The sequence below is a fragment of the Leptonychotes weddellii genome, chromosome 5 (genome assembly GCF_054177405.1).
Source record: "Leptonychotes weddellii isolate Sample4059 chromosome 5, ASM5417740v2, whole genome shotgun sequence".
Lineage (NCBI taxonomy): Eukaryota > Metazoa > Chordata > Mammalia > Carnivora > Phocidae > Leptonychotes > Leptonychotes weddellii.
This window is the reverse complement of record NC_138373.1, coordinates 16,050,203-16,075,104: the sequence shown is the minus strand read 5'-3', so window position 1 is coordinate 16,075,104 and position 24,902 is coordinate 16,050,203. Positions and strand designations below refer to the sequence as shown.

General features: G+C 46.4%; 2 protein-coding genes across 4 annotated transcripts in view; both read right to left on the bottom strand.

The window, feature by feature from the left end:
* Positions 1 to 24,902, bottom strand: part of LAT (linker for activation of T cells) — a 419,561-nt gene that overhangs the window by 223,522 nt on the left and 171,137 nt on the right. The gene's annotated exons all lie outside the window — the stretch shown is intronic.
* XPO6 (exportin 6) overlaps positions 1 to 24,902 on the bottom strand; it is a 104,899-nt gene that overhangs the window by 14,394 nt on the left and 65,603 nt on the right. For both annotated transcript variants that reach the window (XM_081819797.1, XM_081819796.1), the window contains 7 exons: positions 18,171 to 18,279; positions 16,170 to 16,262; positions 14,921 to 14,990; positions 8,581 to 8,740; positions 4,942 to 5,034; positions 2,162 to 2,306; positions 446 to 592 (listed from right to left, as the gene is read on the bottom strand). In XM_081819797.1, the coding sequence (XP_081675923.1) occupies positions 446 to 592; positions 2,162 to 2,306; positions 4,942 to 5,034; positions 8,581 to 8,740; positions 14,921 to 14,990; positions 16,170 to 16,262; positions 18,171 to 18,279 (817 nt within the window). The remainder of the gene's footprint in view (positions 1 to 445; positions 593 to 2,161; positions 2,307 to 4,941; positions 5,035 to 8,580; positions 8,741 to 14,920; positions 14,991 to 16,169; positions 16,263 to 18,170; positions 18,280 to 24,902) is intronic.

Below are 24,902 nucleotides of genomic sequence, written 5' to 3'. Positions count from 1 at the left end.
CCTCTGACACCCTCTCTGTTTTGTTTGTTTTTAACTTCTAGCCTGAGTCTCCTGAAGTTTATGAAGATCCTTGTCTGGATGGAGTGTCTCTATCCAAAGAAAACAAAATATAACCACAAAAACAGACTGTTTTAAGCCAAAAAGAACGCAAGGGGACTCTGACGACCAGCCAGGTCGCCAGCTAAGCAGCAGTGCCCGCGTGCCCCCGTGCCCCCAGCAGGAGGTTTTTGCAGCCTAATCAGCACGCTGCACGGCGGCCGCACTGGGAAGGGCCTGATGAGAGAGCGCTGAGGCTGCCCTATGGGCCACATGTGAGGAACCCGTCTCCGTTGGCGTGGCCTCTAAACTCTGAGTGCAACAGAAAGGCCAGCCTCCCCTTCCTCAGCCTCCCTGAGTCTGAGCCACACGGCTCCAGGGCCGACGCAGGGTGGCCCCGGGGTCTCACCTTATCGACAAGTCGCTGAGCAGAGGCATCGGTGATTCTGTTGAACACTTTCTGCACCGCGGGGATGCTGATCAGAAAGACGGGCCGCACGGTGGTGGCCAGGGAGACCAGTAAGTGACATGCGGACAGCAGCAACTTGTCCTGGACCTGGAGATGGAAGAGAACATGTCGGCTCGCTCGCTCTCCTGGGAGGCTGCCATTAGAAGAACTTTAACAAGGCAGCCACAAGCCAAGTACGGCGCCGGGAGGCATTATACCACCTAGGCTCTGTACCAAAGAAGCTTCCAGGGACGACGCCCAGCAATGAGGGACCCAACTCTGTGCCTCGTTGAGGCTCCTGACCTCAAGCCGGAAGCGCCCCCCTCTGGTTCCTCTTGTCCCTAGTCACCGACACGTCTGGACTCCGTCACTCCTCAGCTCTACAATCCCTCGGCAAATTCCTTGGCATACCATTCAAACTACTCGGGATTGTTCATCTCACTCCTCTTTGTTCCAACCAAGCCAGTCTTTCTCTCCACCCGCCTTCCTGCACCCCACCAGTCATGCCAGGTTCTCCTGCTTCCTCCCCTCGGCATGCCAATCTAAACCCTGGTTCGAGGACCATCCGTCCTTTTCAAGTTAGCAAAAGAGAAAACTCTTTATAGATAGGACCTAATGCTGGTAAGACTGGTGAAAAAAAGCACACCAAAGAGTCATGGGCATGCAGAATTATTTTGGAAAGGAAGATTATTAGAATTTTCTAGAACCACAAACTATCCCTAACCTTTAATCCAATCACTTACTCTAAGAAAATCACCCAAAAGGATAAAGCTAAGTTCAGGAGTACATGCACTTCAGAATTATCTAGGATAACTTTTTTTCAAACAGAGGCAACTTTAAAGTCCAGCAATGGCTAGGTAAATTATAAATTATATAAATCCCCCTCATGGGACATTGTAACTCATTTATAACAAACTCAACAAAAATGGGCAGAATGCTATGTGTGATTAAAACTACAAAAAGACAAACATCTATATGCCATATAATATAAATTGGTGGTCTTCTCAAAGGACAACTGACTAGAACCTACAAATTTACTTGGATACACCTTTGACCCAGCAAATCCACTTCCCGGAATCCGTCCTACAGGGATATACACACCAAGAACTGACTTCCATCAAGAGGAAAATTATAAAACATCCCCACTACAGAATAGCAGTGTTTTGGAGAAGGGGACTAAAGAGTATCACAACTTTTTGGTCTATAAATTTGAAAGGTATTTGGGGCGCCTGGGTGGCTCAGTTGGTTAAGCGACTGCCTTCGGCACAGGTCATGGTCCTGGAGTCCCGGGATCGAGTCCCGCATCGGGCTCCCTGCTCGGCAGGGAGTCTGCTTCTCCCTCTGACCCTCCTCCCTCTCATGCTCTCTCATGTCTCTCATTCTCTCTGTTTCAAATAAATAAATAAAATCTTTAAAAAAAAAAAAAAAATTTGAAAGGTATTTTACATTTTCACAATGAGCATATATTCATGTGGGACTTGGCTAAAAAAATAAAGTTATGTTTGAATTTATGTGGCCCACAGTTCAAAAGGAACATTTGGAATGACACATGGTTCTCTCACAGCGGTGAGAATTAAGAGTCTAATACCAAGCAAGATTTTGATTCTATAGTAAGTGGGTATAGGAACAGAAGGACAAAGAGTCAGCTACAAAGTACAACGCCTGCTGTTCCAGGACCTTGGTGCTGATCAGAGGTGTGACTGCATCCATGGTGGTGGAGATGAGCGTAACAAACTGCTGTGTGTTCTGCCGATGAGCTTCACTGCAATACTGTGCTAGCCAGTGAGAGTAAGCCTGCAGAGCAGCCAGGGACTGAGCGTGCCTGCGAAGGGGAGAGAAGATGCGACTTTAAAGGTCAAGGTCAAATATATTAGCATTGAAGGAAGAATTCCACCCAGTGCATTTACTGTTCTAAGACACAGGTGATGGTGCAGAAATCATTTACTTGCTCAGGTAGGACCTGAAAATGAAAACTCATTGTCTAAACCTTACCACCACTGCCTCTAACACAGGAGACAGTCAGCCCTCTAAGGAGCTGTGGCTCCTTTTGATGGAGAATGCACTTTAGAAACCAAGAGCCTGGGTCCTCAGGGGAGCATTCTTTCTGGGGTCTCACTGCTCCTAGGGCCTTTTAGGCGACAGAGCTAGGATTCAGGCTGACACCACGTGGAAATCAAACTGAGCATCAACTCAGGAGGGCAAACTGACCTCAAGTGCCTCCAGATATGATACAAGAACAACACATTGCCACCTATCTACTGTTCTTACTAAAAATGTTAAACATCAATCTCATACAGTACAAAAACTAGACAAATCCAGATTTTTTAAGATTTTCTTTAAAAAAAATAAGGTCTAAATCTCCAAAAATTCAGTTTCTCTTTTCCTCTCTTCCTCTCTTTTCTTCTCTCCCTCTCTCCCCTGCCCCCCACCAACATGCACAATCTGGGGAGCTGGTCTAGATTACAGAAGGTAAATGTAATACATGATTCATGATTAGTTAGGCCTTGGATTAAAAAAAAAAAGATATAAAGGACATTTCTGAGATGACTGGGAAAATCTGAGTATGGAAAATATTTTATACATACACATACACACACACACACACACACACACACACACACACCCTTAAAAATGCTACATATTGGGGCACCTGGGTGGCTCAGTCGGTTGAGCATCCCAACTCCTGGTTTCGGCTCAGGTCATGGTCTCAGGGTCACGAGATCCAGCCCGGCACAGTGCAGTCTGCTTGAGATTCTCTCCCTCTCCCTCCACTCATGTGTGCTCGCTCTCTATCTCAAATAAATAAATAAAATCTTTTAAAAATTGCTAGATATTACTGTATCCATGAAAGTCTTTGAGTGGTGATAATGGTATTGTGGTTATGTAGGAGGATGACCTTGTTCCTAGAGAAACATGCTGAAGGGTTTATAGGTGAAGTGACATGTTGTCTGCAATTTACTTTCAAACAGTTCACCTAAAAAATTTTTTAAAGTGTGGGTTCACATGTGTATACAAAAAGAAAGCAAAAGAAACAAAAGCCAACGGGGAAAATATTTATAATTGATGAATCTAGTTTGAGAGTGTAAGGGTGTTCATTCTATTTTTTCCCCTTTTCTACAGGTGGTAACTTTTTCAAGATAAGAAGGTAGGTAAGCAAAGGTATTAAGTACCTTAAAGTAAGAAAATGCTGGTAATTCATAGTGACCAAGCAGTTATTTTGTATTTTGTATTTAGAATGCATTGATAGTTTTACCCTTCAAGCTTTGAGTACCAAAATTAAGAAAAAGGACATCAAAGTGTGGCTTCAGGGTCTAGGAATTTCAGTCACTCTATCGAATTCACAGAGCTCCGTAAGGCTGAGAAGGGGCTCTGAAACTTCCTGAAATTGTGTGCAAGATGTTATATGTTTATGAGCAAATTAGCATTCTTCTCGGCAGAAGCTTCACAGCTTTCTCTAAATTCTCAAAAAGGAAAGCTATATATATACACGCATACACACACACTCTTTAAAAAAAAAACCAACCTAAACCACTATAGTAAATAAGACTATATCGTTTACCTAATTTGCAGCTCAAGAACTAGCTAGCACAGGGGTCAGCAGACTTTTTCTGCAAATGCCAGGGTGTAAATACTTTAGGCTTTGCAGGCCATACATACTCTCTCCATCCCAGATACTTGATGCTGCCCCTGCAGCATGAAAGCGGTCACGGGTGGTACGTAAATGAATGGGCAGGGCTGTGTTCCAGGAAATCTTCATCTACTAAAGCTGGCAGTGGGCCGGATGTGGGACAGGCCCTAGTCTGCCCACCCCTGCTCTGGTCTAGAGCAAGCCTTCTGGGCAGTGTGATCGCTGGGACATGGCCCCATCTCCACTCCCTATTCTTTTAGCCCTTCCACAGTCACTTTCCTAATGGCTCTCCACTGTTCAAAAAGCTTCTCCAAGTGTGGTCCCTGAATGTCCTTCAAAATCACCCCAGTTCCTGGGTCACACGCAAACACCCGAGGAGCCTCAGGCCATCCTGCTGTAGTCAGAATCTCTGAGGCATTCTCCGTACGCCACAGCTTCAGTCACTGGCCTACAGGATAAGGCTTAGGGCACTCGAGTTGTTCCCACCGTAGTCCTCCCATGCCTTTCTGGCCCCCTCTCCCACTGCACAAACCGCTCACCGCCTCCCTGACTGCGGGACCGTGAGACACATCTGTGTCTCAGTTCCTCCTGCTCTTCCCTCCTGAAATGCCCGCTCCATACATCCTCTGCTCCCAGCTCTCACCCGCCTGATGCGTTCCACTTACTCCAACCCCCTGCCCCCAGGCAATCCTCTCTTCCAGGTTTGGAGGAGGGAGTCATTCTCCTCTTCATGGCAACCACCACTGCTCCTTTGTATCTATAAACTGACTTATAAACTGGAGGACTCGGCCTTTCCCGAGAATGCACCAGCAGCCCACTCCGTACTTACACATCGATGAGATCAGGTTTCAGTACTGACGGCACAGCAGTTTCAATGTTGTACAATTTTATCTGAGATCCATACAGAGTGACTTTGACCAACCTGTTGGCAAAGAAATTGGTTAAGAGGAAACACTCCGCTTATGGACTAAAACAGACAAAATGGACAAGGTACCAACAAAGGTCCTGAGGACAGACATGTTTCCATCTAAACAAGAATCAAGACCAGACCTTCAACTTTATCCCAAAGATTTAATCTGAAATGTGCATAAAGATTTATACAAAGATACTAACTAAAGCATGACTTACAGAGCCAAAAAATTTTGAACACAAAATAAATATCTAACAGGTAGAGTATAATATACACCATAAAAGTAGTTAAGATGAACGTATTTTATGTTGTGTATTTTACAATGAAAAATTTGAGAGAAAGTAAATGTTTCAGATGGATAGCTATATGATAAAGAAAATACAGAAAGTGGTCACTGCAGAATCTAAGTGATGGGTATATATGGGTGTTCGCTCTACAATTTTTCCAACTTTTCTGAAGATTAAAAAATGTTCCTGTTAAAATATCTGAGGAAGGGGCAGGGAATGAAGTAAAAGCTTTTAGAACAAATTGAAGGGTTTTTAACTTCAAGCACAATCCTTTCAGAAGCAAGTTGCTGAGCCCACTGGCTGCCCAAGGGCTCACTGCATACAAACGAGCCTTTAATCCAGTAACTGAGAGCCAGCTCCATGGGGAAATGGAAAACGCCTCTTTCATTAGAGACGGACGTTCCTTTCTGGGCAAAAGGAAGAAGCTGGAAGCCCAGCGAAGTTCTGTCTGTGCCTGCTCTGTAACGAAGCTCTCTAACGGAGCAGGTCTGGGGCGGACGCCAGGGAAGACAGCGGGCATTCTTCTCCCGCGGTGCCCCAGTGCAGAGCTTCTCAAGCTTCACCGAGCTGAAGAACCCACTGGGGAGCTTGTTACTCTGCAAGCTCCCTGGTCCAACCCCACAGACTGACTGTGCTCGCGAGGAGGAGCCTGGAAATCTGGACCACACTCTGAAAACTGCTCCTCTCTGAAGGGAGCAGAAAGCAGGACTTCCCTAGAAAACCACAAGCTTGCATCCCAAAGCATGCAGGGTTAGGGAGCAGTCAGAAAATGAGGGTCAAAGAGCCAAGGGCTCTCAAGTGGGAAGTTCTGGAAGGGGCCAGCATGATGACCTAAGCGATGCACACACGTGCACCCGGCGTGTAATTCTCTAAACCGCTTTCTGTTCTGTGCCCAGTCAGAGTACACTTCAGCGGCGCTTTACCCTTTCAGCCGATAAAACTCAGTATCTGTACCTGCTGAGGAACAACTCCATCCCCCCAGCCCCAAGCCCGGCCCCGCCACTGCCCTTTCTCTCAGGCTCTGACGAGTCTCTGTACCTCCTGTGAGTAGAATCACACCGTGTTCGACTTCACGTCTACAGCAGCCTTTCGTGCTGTTCCGCACTAAAAATGGACTGCTAAATGTGTCTTTTACCATTTCTACATTTAGCACTTTCACTAGGAGGCTTGTTGTGTGTAACCTGTAAGTGAAAAGCCAGCTCATCACACTGACTATGAAGATGACGTAGCCATAACAAAGAGCCTTCTCTCATACTTTATTCTAAAGGAAGACAAAAGAGCAAAGTATCTTTAAGTACTGGGCCTGCAAACCCAAGCAGTGCAGAAAGATGTACATATAAGGACCTAGAAAATACCGATGCAGGGACTCTGAAGTCTGAAAAAATATGGATTTCAGACAGGAAGAAACCATCAGCGGCAACAGGCCCCGCCAGGAAGGAGAGGAAGAAGGACGCTGGAGGCAGAAGCTCTGTGGTCCGGAAAGAGCACAGCAGGTGGACTCAGGAAACTGGTTACAATCCACATGTTCCCTCTTGTGAACAGTGTGACCTGAAGCAAGGCACTTACCATCTCTGGCCCACAGTTTGCTCACAGATAACATGACCATCCCGTCCCTCAAAGTAAAGCATGAAATAAAATGTGCAAAACCACTTTTGAAAATGTCCTACTACCACATGCTTTTATTATTATTATTAATCTGGCTTTTAAAGATTTACTTGAAAACTCAGTTATCTCTGCTTTCAAGCTAAGAGTAACAGTTAAAAAAAACTTTGGTGTGCAAGTCACTAGGCTTGGGGCTTGGTTTCGCTGTGTGTTACCAATGATTTGGCTACTGGGCCAGTGAAAGAGTCCGGTGTCCCAACTTCGGGCTGGACCCACATCCACCCAGTTTTGATCTAATCAATCCACCAATTACCTTTAAACAATCTGAACCTCCTATCATATTTGAAGCATCTGACTTTTTTTTTTTAATTTCTTATTTAAATTCAATTTAGTTAACATACAGTATATCATTAGTTTCAGGGGTAGAATTAAGTTATTTATCAGTTGCATGTAACACCCAGTGCTCACTACATCAAGTGCCCTCCTTAATGTCCATCAGCCAGTTACCCAATCCTTCCACCCACCTTCCCTCCAACAACCCTTAGTTTGTTTCCTAGAGTTAAGAGTCTCTTATGGGGGGCACCTGGGTGGCTCAGTTGTTAAGCATCTGCCTTCGGCTCAGGTCATGATCCCAGGGTCCTGGGATCAAGCCCCGCATCGGGCTCCCTGCTCTGCAGGAAGCCTCCTGCTTCTCCCTCTCCCACTCCCCCTGCTTGTGTTCCCTCTCTTGCTGTGTCTCCCTCTGTCAAATAAATAAAATCTTTTAAAAAAAAAAAAAAAAGGAGAGTCTCTTATGGTTTGCCTCCCTCTCTGTTTTCATCTTATTTTTCCTTCCCTTGCCCTATGTTCATCAGTTTTGTTTCCTAAATTCCACATAAGTGAGATCGTACATTGTCTTTCTCTGACTTATTTCACTTAGCATAATACTCTCTAATTCTATCCACATCATTGAAAATGGCAAGATTTCATTCTTTTTGACGGCTAATATTCCTGTGTGTGTGTGTGTGTGTGTCACATCTTCTTTATCCATTCATCTGCCAAGCATCTGACTTTTTAAGCATACGAGTTCCTGAGAGGGGAGCAGGGAGGCCTGGGTAGTGGGAAGTGGTCCGTAACAAATACAGCTATAAACCCGAGGAGGGCCCCAAGGGGAGGGGTAAGGAATGAAGGCTGCTGGTGGAGAGGCTGGGAACCACTTCTCGGGTCAGCGTTAACTCCTCAGGACCTTAACAGGACTGGGAAAAGTCCCACCTCTGGCATCTAGCTGCCTACTTGGAAGAAGCCAACTGACTTTGTCTGTCCTTCGACTACCAGGCCTTTCCGACTGTCTCTTTACCCTGTGGGCAGAGACGTACGACTGACCTCACCTGGTTTCTTCTGAGGCAAGTCCTGTCTTTTTGTCTACAGACCCGACTTTCGACAAAGTAACAGCTCACATGTGTTGTCTGCTACGTGCCAGGCACTGTGCTAAGTGCTTCCTCTCATTAATTCTCACAAAAAGCTACAAGACACCAGGTCCCCTCCATGTTACAGACAACAGACCTGAAGTTCGCAGAGGTTACGTGACTGCTCCATATGCACCTTGAGCCTGGCAACATGCCGCCCGCACACAAGAAGGAATGACTGGGCTCTGAGGGAGGAAGGGCGCCACGACGGGAACGCCGCCTACCTCTCCACGACCGTGAGGGCGTCGCTGAACCGCGCTGCAAACACGTCTCCGATGAAGTACTCGGCCAGCCGGCCCACGGCCTGCAGGAGGGAGCTCAGGTCTCTCAGGGAGCAGTGCAGTCGCCGGCAGTCGTTCTCCGCAGTGATGTTCAGCCTGTGTCCTGAAACAGAACACCGCCAATGGTTTCCCACGGGCAGAAGGTGCCGTAGGTACCACACCGGCAACCGCTCATCCAGGCAAGCTAACCAACTGCCGAGGGGCGCCTGGGTGGTGCAGTCGGGTTAAGCACTGGACTCTTGATTTCAGCTCAGGTCATGATCTCGGGGTCATCAGGCTCCACGTTCGGCAGGGAGTCTGCTTGAGATTCTCTTTCTCCCTCTCCCTCTGTTGCTCCCCCCACCGCACGTGTGCAAACTCGCACACACTCTCTCTCTCTCTCTCAAATAAATCAATCTTAAAAACAAAAACAATGTGAAACACAGCAACCCACAGGCTGCTTCCCAGTAACAAGCCAGGACAGCAGGGCCTGTCTCCCCCCAAACCTCGGGCCAGAGTGTGTGAACACAGACGGAGCACCTGATGTGATTCCTCTTGACCCAGAGGTAGTGACACCACCAATTTTACACCCAAGGAAACACACGCAGGGCGGCCCAGTCACTTGCCCAATGTGGGTCATATTTCTGGGGCAGAACTGGTGTCCCAGGCTAAGCCTCTACAACTGCAAACCTGCTTGCTTTCTACACATGGCCCTGTCACAGAATGAAATCTCCACGGGCCGACAGGCAGGATTCACCTCTCTTCAAAGAACAGGGTGTGGTCAGCACTCCACACCCCAGAAGGTCCCAAGCACAGTCTGGAATAAAGGCACAGGGCCTGGATTCAGAAGACACACGTGCCCTGTCGTTGCTGGCTCTGGGCCTCAGCCAGCCCTTCTGAGTCTCAGGTCCTTATCTTTAAAATGGAAAATAATGCTCCCCATCGAATTCACTAGTTTAAGGGCAGTTAGAATGCATATGAAACCCTGTAAACTATAAAGCATCATTCAGTGCTTGTAATAATGATATATAACAAAGAGCGTGTGATTTTCTAAGGCCTGAAGCTTTCTTTTCAATATAATTTCTTCATGCTGAGTGATGAGGATGCAAAGGTGAAGGACAAAAACATCTGCAATTCAGCCACCTCCTTGCCCTGTGGACCCCTCTTCACAAAGGTCCACAAAAGAAAGTGAGAACCGCTGGGCCCAGAGAGCTCACTCTGCGTCTATAAAGTCCTCCGCCCTCACCCAGTCGGAGGGAGGGAGACCCCAACCCCTGCCTGCGGGGCACCTGCAATACCACCAGCCCCCTCCCACTGCCACCTCAGGAGTTTCCTCTCTGTTAGGAGACAAGAACTGGCTAAAGGCAACCCTCCTCCCGCGGCATTCCACAAGCATCTTCCTAGAACCCGGACCTAAGCACACAGCTCCCCTTAAGCAAGGTGCCAAACCTCCTGGGGCTCTCTCCTGGCTCCATGGGAGAACCTGAACCCCCCAGCATCCACTCCAGGGCTTTCGTGACCTCACTGCCTCCTGCCATTCCCATTTCTCACCTGGACCCACCGGGAACCCCCGGGGCCTCAGGTCCCTGCCTGGACTGCCCACGGCATCCCTTGCACACTCTTACACAGTCTCCAGACTCACACAAGTCCCCTTCCGGGAGGCCTGCCCTCTGCACTGCCCAAAAGAAGGAACGCACTTCCCTCCCTTCCTGCATTCCCCTCCAGGGCACCTCATGCACAGGCAGATCAACTAAGGATCTACAAGTCTCCTCACCGACTAGGAACTTCCTCACAGGGAGGGGCTGTGGCTGGTATCCAGCATGGCGCCAGGTACAGAACAGGTGGCCACAATGAATGACTGATAAATACAACAGAACACAGAGCAAACGAGAGCAGGACCGGGAGTCTCGGGTGCTTAAGTTCCTCATATGGCCTCTGGGAATGTTCCCTTGATTATTTAAAGGTGACTACGGATAAGCAACACCTGTGGAGGTGCAAACAGCAAGGCTGAACACCTAAGAAGGTGCTGGGAAGTAGCAAGTTTAATGCCTCAGATCCTTCACTGACTTCCGAGTGATGAGGCTCGGAACAGAGTCGGTGACAGCCCCCAAGGGTGGACAGGATTCTGGAAAAGGGTGTGGGTCACATTCCGGGGAGCAAGAGGACAAAAGGAAGGGGAGACTCCAGGAAGGACCTTTCAGGGACAGAGCCAGTGACAAAGGCCGGCTTTCGCCTACCCCCCAAATCGCCTGTCCCTCCGGAGACTCACCACCCTGTGCAGGAAGCAGTGCCTCGATGCAATAAACACCAAGTGGGATTCTCAGCCTGTAGGCAGCCCTGCCCAGGCCATGGGGGTGGGCACCAAAGAGAGCGAGCCAGCTTCCCCCGGCAGAACAAGACCACCCCACACTGCCAGCCACACGAGCCCACGGAACAGACAGAACCAGGAGGTATTTTTGGTCATGTGGAGAGAACACTGCCTCTCCTCCTCTCGCAGCTAACAAAAGCACCACAAATACGCACCTTCTGAACGTCAAGGATTTTCAGGGTTACAGCTACGTAACGGACTCCCAGGGTAAATTGAGACCTGTTGTTCCTTTGCACACCAACCAAGCTTTAGGGCTGTGGGAATAAAGCCTTAAGAAAACTCTGCCCGGGAACCGGGTGTGGTGGTAGTATAGGCCGAAAAGAGAGGAGGCCAGCGTTTATTCCCCAGGGCAGCATGGCCAAGGCTCCGACTCTGCACTCTCCTGCGCACCGTACCTCCACCTTCATGGCCCTCACCCTCACCCATGAGGCTCCACCCTGCCCACTGCTTCTCAACTTATTCACGTACTTAACCCTACAACTAGGTACCCTTGTTTACCTAAGAACTAGATGCTTGAATAGCGTTTAAACATGAAGGGAAACATTTTGTGTTTCCCTTTTTAAAACCAAACGAAAATACCACCCTAAATTGGGTTTCCACTGGAGTACGGTTCCTAACAGTCATTAAGTCATCCCGAGCAGGCCTGCCCCCACTGCCCCCCGCCGCCAGCCCGTGCCCCTGAATCCACACAAATACACCTGAGGCAGGGCCTCCTCCCAGCACTGCCCCTTCGGCCTCTTCCCCGATGTGTCTCCAGGGAGTCTTCCATCTTTAAACAATGAGGGCAAAAAGTGTCCCCCCCAATTCCTTATGATCATCCCTGGTCCCACCCCCTGAGGGGAGAACACAAAACAAGCCTAAGCCTGCTGACACACAGCAGTCTTGGGGAGAGGTGAAGAAGCTTCTCCTCTTGGCTGAAATACACCCCTGGGTCCCTTCATTTCCCATGTCACCCTCCTGCTGAGAATCCTTGCCATCCTGATTGTTCCCCTCTAACCCGCCCGAATTTGTCAAAGAGCAGTACTTAGAATAAAAAACAGCTTGGGACTGCTGTGATTTTAAACTATTAGTTTGAACCATAAGAAATTGCTGATATTGGACCATTTCTGACCAACCAAAACTGCAATTCCATATAATTCAACTGAATACACATGTGCCATGTAAGGTTCACATTAGTGCAAACTGCTGCTTCTTTCCTTCCCGCTCTGTCTGCAAGGCAGGAAGTACCCCAAATCAAAGTCGCTGCCCCCACCCCCAGACCTAGAACCCTCGTACCACCAGCAGCACAAAATGCAGCAAGCAGCCACCTCAACTCGAGGGGCAGGCCTCAGCTCCCACTGAGAAAGCCGCTGCAAACCACCCACATCTTCTTTGGCTAAGGCTTGGATGTCCCCCTAATAGCAAAGAACAGCTGCGAAGGGGAACCCTCCAAAGGGAATTACTGCTGAGAGGTTTCGAGAGAGAAAAGACCATGGCCACACTGAAGTCCTCTCGCACATAAAGCAAGTCACCCTGAGGCTGTCGAGATGCACTCCTGACCACGTCCAAAGGACAGCTGCCTGGCAAGTCACACCTTCATGTTAACTATAACTCCATCTTCTCTTTGTTGGGGGCCTGGGGAGGCACGGGTGATGACACTTGAGGGATTCCACTCTGAGAGAACAAGTAGGTCGTAAATAAACCCCAGCGGAACAAAGAATCTAAGAGATGCAGCAACCGAAGACAGGATTTCTCAACCCACAACTGGTGAGGAGGAGCAACGAGGGGAGCCAAGGGGGACCCCCCGGGGCTGGGAGAGAGGCGCACAGCCACTGTGGCACCGCAGGCAACATGTCTCGCCTCGGACCTAATCACAGGCGTAGGGGCAGAAGGCCAGCAACAGTCGACAGGAAGACTCCCATCGGCACAGGCCCCAGAGGAAACAGAAGAAGTAAAGGCTGGTGAGAAGTGGTGCACACGAGTGGCGGGGCCACCCTGTCAGAGGAAGACACCCCGGTTTCTGTTAAGAGGCAGCAAGGCTGCTGACCCAGCACGGAGGTTACCGGAGAGGGTGAATGGCCATGGGAACCAGGGAACAAAATGTATTCAGAGTTTCCATTTGTTTTAAAGGCCTTGCATTGGAAACTTGGCTTCGGAGCCACCAAGGGATGGGGGAATGCTTCGTCATGGATAAGAGCTTGTTTTAAAATGGGAAGTATTTCTTTGGCCTGAGAGGTTTTGCCCCTGGAGTATGCACCAAGGATCAGCACTAGGGATGAGATTTATAAACAATCCGGAGAAGCCAAGCACACTGTGAAATTGTCAGCAAATGGCTTTCAATGAGAACAGGTATATGATATTTCATGTAGGGAAAAATAAAACAGATTATCCTTCTCGGATTATGTCTCAGAAAAAGGGACTTAAAAATCACTCAGATTTTCACCCAAAGACAGACTCAATGTAACGTCAAGAAGGCAGCGACAACCCCGAAAAGGAACGTGGGGTCAATGCAGGGAAGTGTGGGGGAGGGAGTGCCTGCTCAACTTTTTTAAAGATCAAGAATAATGTCTTGAGGGTGCCAAGTACATTCTAATTTGATGAGTGGCCCTGAGGGAGAGACCACCAGGGCACAATTTTTCCCCAAGAATGGCTGCTAGAAACATCTGTCGCATTGGTACACAAATGACTTTCGTTAATGGTGACAGCACATTTTACAGGCATGTTTGCTTTGAAAAGTGGTCTTTTTAAAGTTCTTTGTAAGTTGTTCTTAGCCTATCTACAAACTTTGGGGCATGCCAAGTCCCATCAACCTCCTGGGGCCCAGCGGATTATTTAGAAGCTAATAGAGTCATGGAAACAAACCGTCACAGGCCACTAAGAAGGGCAGCCTCAGAAAGAGCCTCTCGTGAAGGCTCTGCCATGAATAACAAGCTCGTCCAGGAGATGGTCTCTACCCCGGGCAGTTCTGTGCCAGGCTGAGACAACAGTTACACAACAGAGGGACTGGAGGCCAGGCCGGGCACAACGCCCAGAGGGGAAAGACGGTGAAGAAGAGCAGTGTGAAACGACCACCAGAGATGGGAGGGACTGGGAGGCGAGGGTGAGCACAGGTGCGTCTGCAAGCGCAATGGTAAGTTTCTGGTGTTTTTGCTAGCAAAATGGACGTTAGATTTGATTTAATTCAACTTCTTAATCATCCCCTGTTATATCATATTGGGACAAATAAACATCTCTGGACATCAATTTCCCCTTCCGTGAAACAGGAGCAACTGGTATTAGTCCTCCCAGCTCCAGGACAGGTGAGAGAGTTAAGGAGCAAGTAGGCAAATACTACAGTGCCGAGCAGGTAATGCGCATTCGACAAACAGAAGCTATTATTGTTATCAACAAAATAACCCCAAAATGCCGAGCCGAAACCCCAAGGAGGCGAAGCCTACAAAGGACCGCCCAGCTGTGGCCACGCCGCCCGCAGGCCATCGACAAGAGGAAAGCTAACGATCACTAGCTGTCAGCGTGCTCCACACGAGTCCGCCTGCGATGGAGCCACTCCTGTGTCCTGCTTCCAAACACCAGGCAACAAAGAGCACATGGCAGGGAAGCCCAAGGCCATTTCTCCCTAGCGTACTTGCTGGTCTAAAAGACCTAAGGAAATATTCTAAGTGCTGGGGGTTTTTTGAAAGTCCTCCCTCTTTACTCCAAATTAGCTGCCTCTCTCTCTCTCTCTCTGAAACAGCTCTTCGGAACGCACTGTCAGAGTCTCATCTTTTACCTCCCCCACAGCTTCTTTTTATCATGATTCTTTAGGAAAGTTTTCCCTGTGTAGAAGTGGGGAGAGATAGAGCCATGGGAAGGTGGCAGTGGAGAAATCATGTTCCGACAGCAAAGACGGCAATAATTAAGTATCAGCCCGATATTTTTCTTAATGTTGATTAAATTAGAAAATAAAAACCAGTTTACCTGACCCTGAAGTAACTATAAACTGCTGTAACCCCAGATAAACTTCTAAATTGTCCTGAAGAACTGGGAACTGAAAACAAAGAAACAAAGATTAAAAAAAAACAAACAAACATAAATGCAAAATTTAACAGCATTTTAACATTAAAACATTATAAGTATCTATGGGGGGGGCAGGCATCAGATAAAAGAAACTTTTCTCTGGGAACCTTTACAGGCAGCTAAGCAGAAGCGTCTCGATTCAGTGCCCTGCCCCCTCAGCAATTTCTCCAATTCACACCACCAATTAACGTTTGGAATAAGAAAGAAAACAACATTATCAGTTTGATACTCTTTTTCTAAACAAAGCAGTGGATGCTGGGTAGGACTATAATGACTGTCATGTTCCTGAAAGAGGGGACATCAAACCCCAAATGATCTATACCTTCTAGAGCTCGGAGACAGGGCCTATCTATCTCCCTTCAATTCCAAGGGAAACTCTAGTCTGGAAAGAACTACCAGATATGCCTTATTCAAGTGCATAGCAAAATGAAAAGACAGGCCAAATTTTTTGGAAGTCAGATTCCCTTACTCATTTAGCAGACAGGACCTTCATAACCAAAGCTGTATCTTTTCTCTCTAAAGCTGCTCACTCACCATTAAGATATAGATCAGACTTTAATATGACAGGTCCCTATGAAAGACAGCTGACAAAACACAACAGCACTTTCTACAAGAGAACACAAGCCCCCGAAATCATCGTGCCCTTGAAGAGGTAGGCTTAGTGAAATCTCCTCAAATAACAAGCACCACTTCGTGAATGAAAGCAGTCCTTACGCCTAAGATTCTAGCACATAAATATAGGCAGAGTGCTAGCGATGAGCTTTACAACGGCTCGCTTTCCAGCAATGTAATCTTTATAAGTCCTCTACGTGGCCTGGCCATTTTTGAGCTACTGATACAGGCATGAAGGAAGGCATTAGGAAAATTCATATTACATCCAAGAGTTCAGGAAAGAAAAACAGCACTTCCAAAAGCTGATTTAAAATATTTGGGGGAAATGTTAACATTTGTTAAACTTGAGGTTTGGTTATGGTAATTATTATTCTCTTTAAAAAGAAATAAATAAAATAAAATATATATATATGTACATATACACACACACATACATATATACATATTTTAAATATCGGTGAGCAAAGAAGCTTACTACCCATGCTACATGTGCAGGGAAAACACTAGGCTCTTCATTCCCCTCCAAGAGGCGAGTTACCAGTGTTGAGAAGGCGTGTGTGGGAAGGAGCTCCATCACTTTGGCCACCACCTCCAAGCTCTGGCGCAAATATCGCTGCCACTCTGTCTGCTGCTGCAGGGGAAACACAGAAGGATCAGCTCTCCCAGAAAGGCAGTCTTGACATCTCCCCTGCCCCTTCATCTGCAACCTCAAGTCCACTCTTAGACAGAAGATCTTGAAGAAATGGCAAATGATCAAACCAGGTTACTTAGTACTTGAAAAAGATCAACCTAGAGTATTTTTTAATCCAATGAATTAACTTCATAAAAAGTTATTTCCTCAGAAAGCACATGATCCACAGAGAATGACCTACTTTTCTCCTACGGTCACAGGAATACAGATTTCAAAAAGCCACTTGTGAAGTGTTCAAGTCCCCTTTATGACATCCTAGCTATAGGAAGTGGCTACTCATTCATTACCTTCTGAGACAGTCCATGACTACCTTCCCTTCAGTATAATGGACTACATCAGTGCCACTCAAAGTATGGTCCACAGACAAGACAGCACCAGCATCTCCTGCAGGTCTGTAGGTAATGCAAATTCTGTGGCCCCACCCCCAAATCAAAGTCTGTTTAACAAGCTGTCCCAGTGATTCTCACCCATGCTCAAATATGAGAAGCACTGTACTAAATCACACAGTTAACAAGAAGTTGAAGCTCAAGTTTACCAAGCACACACAATGTGCCAGGCATGTAGCCAGTCCTTCCACAAGCGACCCTCATGTAACTGTCAGCACAGGCCAGTCAGACACATCGCTCCCCTTTCGTGAGAGGAGAAAATTAAGGCTCGGAGAAACTGAAGGCCCAGACTTCTATCTCCTTCGGGTCCAAGGCCTTTGGGTTCCAAGTACAAGGCTCTTTCTAACCCAAACATAGCCACCCCTCAAGATCTTAACCATGCCACCGTCACTGTTATTTTGAAAGCCATACCAGTGACCTGAAAATTCTAAAGTGCATGGTGATTAAGAAAAAGGAACATGGGAATTGTGTCCTTCAACACATTTTCTTTATCCATGATGGGCACACCAGCATCAATAAATTCAGGATTGATTTTAAGATACTGATTTACAACATACACTCAAAAGAGTCTTCCTTTCGTTCTAGGCTTACCAGTTAAGTCATGCTTTATTTCCACCTGCATCCAGCCAGCTTTTTGTTTGTCACCCAGGGTGGGGAGCGGAGGTGTGGGTACGAGGCAGAGGAACGAGAGGAGTACAGAGCCCTTACTAAACCTCTTCTCACTGTGCGTATGGTTTCTCTGCTCATATCTCTAGTCCATACAGATAAAAATGCCTGTCAACTTCCTTTTACAATTAACGAACCCACAAAGACAAATAGGATATACAGCTGACCTTTAAACAATAGGGGTTTGAACTGCGCAGGTCCACTTATATGGGATTTTTTTTCAATAAACAGTACAGTACTGGAAATTTATTTTCTCTTATGATTTTTTTTTTTTAAAGATTTTATTTATTTGAGAGAGAGAGAATGAGAGAGAGCACATGAGGGGGGGAGGGTCAGAGGGAGAAGCAGACTCCCTGCCGAGCAGGGAGCCCGATGCGGGACTCGATCCAGGGACTCCAGGATCATGACCTGAGCCGAAGGCAGTTGCTTAACCAATGGAGCCACCTAGGCGCCCTCTCTTATGATTTTCTTAATAACATTTTCTTTTGTCTAGCTTACTTTATTGTAAGAATACAGTATATAATACATATTATAAAATATGTGTTAATTGACCATTTGTTGATAAGACTTCCAGTGAAGTTTTGGGGGAGTCAAAAGTTATACTCAGATTTTTGACTATGCAGGTGGTCAGCGCCTCTAAGCCCTGCACTGTTCAAGGTCAGCTGTAAAGTTCAAATGCACAACTCAAACTGTGAGACTACTCTGGCTCCAGAGCAGAGCTTACAGATTCCCAGTCTCCATCTGGACTCACACCAAAAACGACAATGACTAAGGTCGATTAGGACACGCCGCTTACATCGTCATCCAGAGTCTCGTCATCCAGCTCCTCCAACTGGGCCTGGTTGTATCTGAACTGGATTCGATTCAACACCTCCGTGAGCAAAAGGACTAGAGCGTCTTCGTACCTACATGGCAGGGAGAAATTCAACATCAGGTGACAGCAGGCTTTTAGTCTTGAAAAGTCCTCCTGAACTATGAGAAAGAACGGCGTCCCTGCTGGATTACCACATACAAGCAGCACGTGAACTAGATTTAGTTTGTGGGTTGAAAGAGCGTGTGCAGGGTGGAATGGTAGCAGGGGTATTTCTTCATTTCACCATGTTCCAGGCACCTTCTTGATGGACGGATGGATCCATCTGGACTGAGGGACGGAAGGATCATTAGATCATTAGATGACGTCCTTCTCTGTCCCTGGCAGCCACACTTTTTTTTTTTTTTTTTTTTAAGTAGGCTCCACACTGGGCCTCTAACGACCCTGAAATCAAGACCTGAGCTGAGATCAAGAGTCAGACACTTAACTGACTGAGCCACCTGGGCACCCCACCCCCACCCCCAGCAGCCACTCTCATCTTCAAGTCTATTCTGCCTGATATTAGCATAGCTACCCCAAATCTCTTTTGGTTACTGTCTGCATGGAACAGCTTTTACTTTCAACCTATTTGTGTCTCTGAAACTGAAGTGAGTCTCTTACAGACAACATGTAGTTGGATCATGTTTTTTTAATCCATTCTGCCAATCACTGCTTTTTAAACCAGAGAGGTTAATTCTTCACATTTGATGTCATTACTGCTAAGGAAGGACTTCTGTCACTGTGCTACTTCTTTCCTCTAGGTCATGGCTTTCGTTCAGTTCCTCCATGACCACCTCCTTTTGTGTACAGACATTTCCTAGGGCGCCATTTTCATTCCCTTGTCATTCCTTTCACCACGCATTTGTTCTATAGTTGGCCCTGGGGATTACAGGTAATTATATATAAATATCAATTTATACTGATTCAATATATGATTCAATAATTCAATCCTTTTAACATCTGTGAGAGGTAGATGGTATTACTGGTGTTTTTCTGACGAGGCAACCACAGTTAAAAGAAGTTAAATAAAATGCCCAAGGTCACCAAGCTAGGTGATTTGAACCCGGGCTTCCATAACTCAACATCCCATGCTCTCTGCGTAAACCACCAATGGTCTTTGAGCCTGCTCTGCCCACTCCCCAAAACCTTACCTTCAGTCAAATTTTAAGAACACTTAAACACCTAAAGGAATAAATGGAAAAAGCTTGGGGAAACCCTGCCCCTTTGACCTATATCTAAGAACTTCTGGAAGAAAACATTGAAAGCCCCAGGTCTGGGTATCCCCCACACATGGGAAGAACCTACTTCAGAAGACACCAAGTTACCTGCAGCAGTTGTACCACAAGGGCCACTAATTTTCAAGAACAAACCAGCTGCCTAAACGTCTGTCTGTCCTGAAGCATTTCTAAGATAGGTTCAAGAACTACTCCCCCTCATAAAGCTGAGCACCCATGCCAGGCCCTCAGCACCGGTCTAAGCCGTCCTCCGGGCTGCTGGAGCTGCGAGTGCACAAAGCACCCCTGTCCTCCGCCTGGAGCTTCTGCAGCAGGGGCACCGCAGGGAGACCGAGCGACAGAAGGGGCACAGGGACACCATTCTTCCTGTGGGCTCACCATCCTGGCAGTGTCACCCAGCCAACACTCACCTGGAAGCAATACATGGGTCCACTTTTAGCTTCCCCATGCCTAGACCCCGCCTCAGGCACTCTCAGAGGTGCCAGCAGCAGCCAGCCTGCATCCCCTCCTCTACGCCGTGAGTACCAGCTCCACCAGGCCCTCCTCTGAGCTCCCAGGGCAACTGGGCACCACCCCCGCCTCAGAGACCTGCGCTCCAGGGGCATGGGGTCCAGCCCTCTGATCTAGACTTTAATAACTCCACCTCTTCCCTTTGTACCCTCAGCCCTAGGGGTGGGGCTCTTCTTGTAGTTCTCATCTGCTTTATGTCGGTGCTTCCTTCTTGCTCTTCCAATCCTCCGGCGCCAGTTTCACCAATTTCCTACACTGAATTCTTAAAATAATTAAGTCTGGTTTCCATCTTCCTGACAGGACTCCACCTCATAAACCATCTAATCCAATGCAGGTGAGTCATGGGACAAGCTAACCATAGCTAAAAGGTATCCAATGCCAAGATCAAATACAGTCTATCTAGTCTAAGTTACGACCCCTGTAATGAGACTCTGTACAGACAGTCTAAAGACTTCATTAGCATTCTCCTGAAATGTCAAATTGCAGAGTTTGGTGGGCACAAGAGCTCATTTTTCCACTAAGACAGAAACACTGACCACCCCTCCCCACAGTGTTTGCAAATGATTTAACCTAGGCCAGATGGGCAACTGAGCATGGCCCAGAAACAAATACTGGCGGCGAAAATCACTAATAAAATAGGCAGCATCTGTGGCAAAAATTGCCAATAGCCTCAAAATTCCATTTCAGTAGACTTCAGAGGAAAAGGTAAGATCAAACACATAAGTCTGGAGCTTGTATTTGCCATTTGCTCAGACAGAAATTCCTAAAGTTAGTTACAGAAGTTCTATGCTATAAATTGCTATGATGGACCAACACATCTTCACAATTTTGCTAGGAAAGAAAATCCACTTCAGACCAGAGGGCAGAAGAAACCTGTCATCTACAAATTGTCTTGCTGAACTAAAAGGGAATTTAGAGATTTTGTATGCATAGGCTAACCCTAAATTAGACCTAAAACCCTACTGGCAGTCAGCAACTCTGGCTGCAAAAAAAAAGCTTATCTAAGCATAGAAAATTAAACCCAATTAGAAACCAGGCTAAAGCACACTTAGGTAGTAATTGCTCCCCCAAAGTATTTGATGAAGGTGGGGAGAGCATATGGGTGTGGCAGACTCTGGCTGCCTACCCAATACCCATTCTTCCTTTCTCCCTCAGTTAGACAACTGGGCACTGAGGTCAACTGGAAGACTACATTTCCCAGCCTCCCTTGCAGATGGCAGTGGTTGAGGACATATTAAGAAAAGTCATTAGGTAGGGGCGCCTGGGTGGCTCAGTTGGTTGAGCAACTGCCTTCAGCTCAGGTCATGATCCCGGAGTCCTGGGATTGAGTCCCACATCGGGCTCCCGGCTCAGTGGGGAGCCTGCTTCTCCCTCTGACTCTCTCCCCTCTCATGCTGTTTCTCTCTCTCTCTCTCTCTCAAATAAAGTCTTAAAAAAAAAAAATTTAAAAAAATTAAAATTAAAATTAAAAAAAAAAAGAAAAGTCATTAGGCAGAGCCTCTGGAAAAGCATCTTTTGTCCAACCTCTCCCCTTCTCATTCCTGCTATCTGAATCGTAGTGTGATGTCTGTAAATGCAGCATCCATCTCTGACCACAAGGTGACTGTGGAGATGGAAGCCATGCCTGAGGCAGGTAAAAGGATCCAGAATATGAGTAAACATACAAAGAATGAGGAGGCACTGACCATTTATCAAGGGAAAGACGAGAGAAGCCGACCTAGAGATGACAACACACTGGAATTACCAAAGACTTTTAAGGCAACTATTATAACCATCTTCCATAAGATTTTGCAGATAGAAGATGCTGGGGACTGAATTGGGTCCACTCAAAATTCTTATGCTGAAGCCCTAACCCCCATGTAACTATATTTGGAGATAAGGCCTATAAAATGGCCAGTGGTATTTTGTTATGGCAGCCTGAGCTGATTAACACAGTAGGTAAATGATCATGAGAAAGAAACCTGGCATTTCAAGAATGAAGGACAAAAGAAAGAAAATTGCCAAGTGTCTGGGTAAATACCATTTCTCTAGTATTTTCCAGTCTGCTTCTCTCCTCTTAAGATCTTTAAAACAGGGGTGCCTGGGTGGCTCAGTCGGTTAAGTGTCTGCCTTCGGCTCAGGTCATGATCCCAGGGTCCTGGGATCAAGCCCTGCATCAGGCTCCCTGCTTGGTGGGAAGCCTGCTTCTCCCTCTCCCACTCCCCCTGCTTGTGTTCCCTCTCTCGCTGTGTCTCTCTCTGTCAAATAAATAAATAAAATCTTTAAAAAAAAAAAAGATCTTTAAAATATTAATGATGGATGAAAGCAAAATAAAACATTGTCTGACGGGGTTTTCCATGGATACAGATGTAAAATATGGCAACCTCAATACAAAGAAGGGAGGGGAAAGGATCTATGTGGTGGTAAGGTTTCTACTTATACTTGAAGTGGTGAAATGTTAATGTGAAAAGCAAATACACTGTAATACCAGAGCAAGCTCTAAAAAACTCAGAGATATCATCAAACAATAAATATACTGAAAAGGGAAACTAAATTTGTGTGAAACTAACAACAGAGTCTCAAAATAAATGAAGCAAAAATGATAGGGCTGAAAGGAGACCCACAAATATACACAAAGAGCTCGCCTCTGTCCCACAGACAGAACATGACAGAGGACACACAGAATGTCACCGCCAACCTGACCTAACCGACATCTATAGAACACCCCATCAGAATAATCACCAAGAAGACTAAGTCATTAAACAAACCTCAGGAAATTGAAAAGAACTGAAATCACACAAACTATGTCTGCAGATCATAGTAACTAGAAAATAGTAACAACAAGATAGATGGGAAATCTCCAAATATTTGGAAGTTAAAAAACAAAGCGAAAACCCCAAGAGAAATTAGAAAATCTCTTCAGCAAACAGGAAAACAGAACATAGGACAATCTGATGGACACAGCTGAAGTAGTACTCAGAGGGAAATTTGTAGCATTACATGCTTAAACATGCAACGGAGATAAACCTATAGACCTGGGTGGCTCGAGCCACAAATGTGATTCCAAAGCACCCTAACACTTGGGTTAACTAAAAATGTACATGGAAGCAACTACACAGTAGGTGTTCAGTAAACAAACAATGCGTGAAAAGTACAAATGAACAAAAAAATGAATAAATGCACAGGCAAGAAACAGACAAAAGTCCAAGTCAGGCAACTACAAAGGACTGAGGCAGGACCCTAGACCGCTTTCTCAACTCAATGAATTAACTGAGACTCCAATCACTTGATCTCTGGGTCCATCAACAGCATGAATTTCTCCTCACAGGACCTAGAAAACTACTGGAGCCCTGACACAAACCTAGTTATCACCTTTTATTAACTGTATCAAAATGCCACGTGCCACATAGGCACTTCCTTTTTGTTAAGCAGAAAAACCCATCCGGAAAGAAAGGGGAGCAGGTTTTCTCACGCTCACCCACATTTGTTTACAGTCCAACCCAGCGTCACTCAGAATCCCTGGCTGGTTTGTGGCCAGTACTTGCCAGTACTCTCACGACAAAGGGGCTCACAGGACATGACTCAATTACTTTAGGTTGCTTAACTCCCTTCAGGTTTCCTCATCTTCCTGTAAAAATAAGTTTCTACACAGGTGGCTGCTTTCACAGTGACAAGCACAAAGAGAAGGGAGTGAGGGAGAGAGAACAGAAGAGAACCAGTACTTAATCACTACTGTCAGCCAAGGTACTGAACACGCACCAGTTCACTTCCTTTTCTCAACAGCTTCTAAGTAGACACAACCCTCCCCAGAGTAGAGCAGAGGAAAAGGAGACTGAACTTCAGGTCTTCCCAAACCACCACCTGAAAATGGCCAATCTGGACAATGAAACTCCCAACAGCAGCTTTGCTCAGCTGGCTATGTTACAGAACACATTCCTTTGACAGTGGGACGCAAGTCCCCAGCAGCTCTGATCAAGAAACTCTTGAGCATTCTCACTGAGTAAGGAACATGCAGAGCTCCAATTTCCAAGCTCCTAGGTCCAAAAATAAATCCATGTACATTTGTGCTTCTAAATTTATAGCCTACAATGCCTACACCACTTTGTTGTGATGAATGATGCAAAACCTGTAAACCACAAGTGACAGGAACTGAGTGCTGTCTCTGTAACTTAACCACACCTACGTTTCCCATTTAAGACACCAAGAAAACATTCTTGACTAGTTCCTGCAAGATCAGTTGCTTCTGAAATTCTGGCTCAAGCCACCAATGTGATTCCAAAAGCACCTCAACTTCTTTCAGATGAATTTTATCAGCTGAAAAACATTTGATCACATTTATGTGCTTTATTAAAATGAGTGGGTCATTACCAATAGCCAGAGCTCTTTATCAGTCCTTCTGCAAAACAGCACATGTCTGACACATCAGGGTCTCTTAGAACCTAGAACAGTGGTCACATTTCAAAACTTTTCTTAAGGACGTGAGCGCACACCTGCATAAATATATAGTGTAAGAGGTGACAGGAAAAATACAGACATTAAAATTCAACTATTTTCGGGCGCCTGGGTGGCTCAGTCGTTAAGCGTCTGCCTTCGGCTCAGGTCATGATCCCAGGGTCCTGGGATCGAGTCCCACATCGGGCTCCCTGCTCGGCGGGAAGCCTGCTTCTCCCTCTCCCATTCCCCCTGCTTGTGTTCCTGCTCTCGCTATGTCTCTGTCAAATAAATAAATAAAATCTTTAAAAAAAAAAAAAAAAAATTCAACTATTTTCTTTGTGCCCCTCAGGGGACGACCTTATACACCTTCTTTGTAGCCTGCGACCCTAGACCCAGCATATAACTAGGCAGTGTCTGATCAACAAACAGTTTCCCAGATGATGGTTACTATTCAATGGCAAAAAAACCACAGACCAGCTTTGAAGGTTTAGGGTTTGTTTGTTTTTTCAAGGGCATAAAA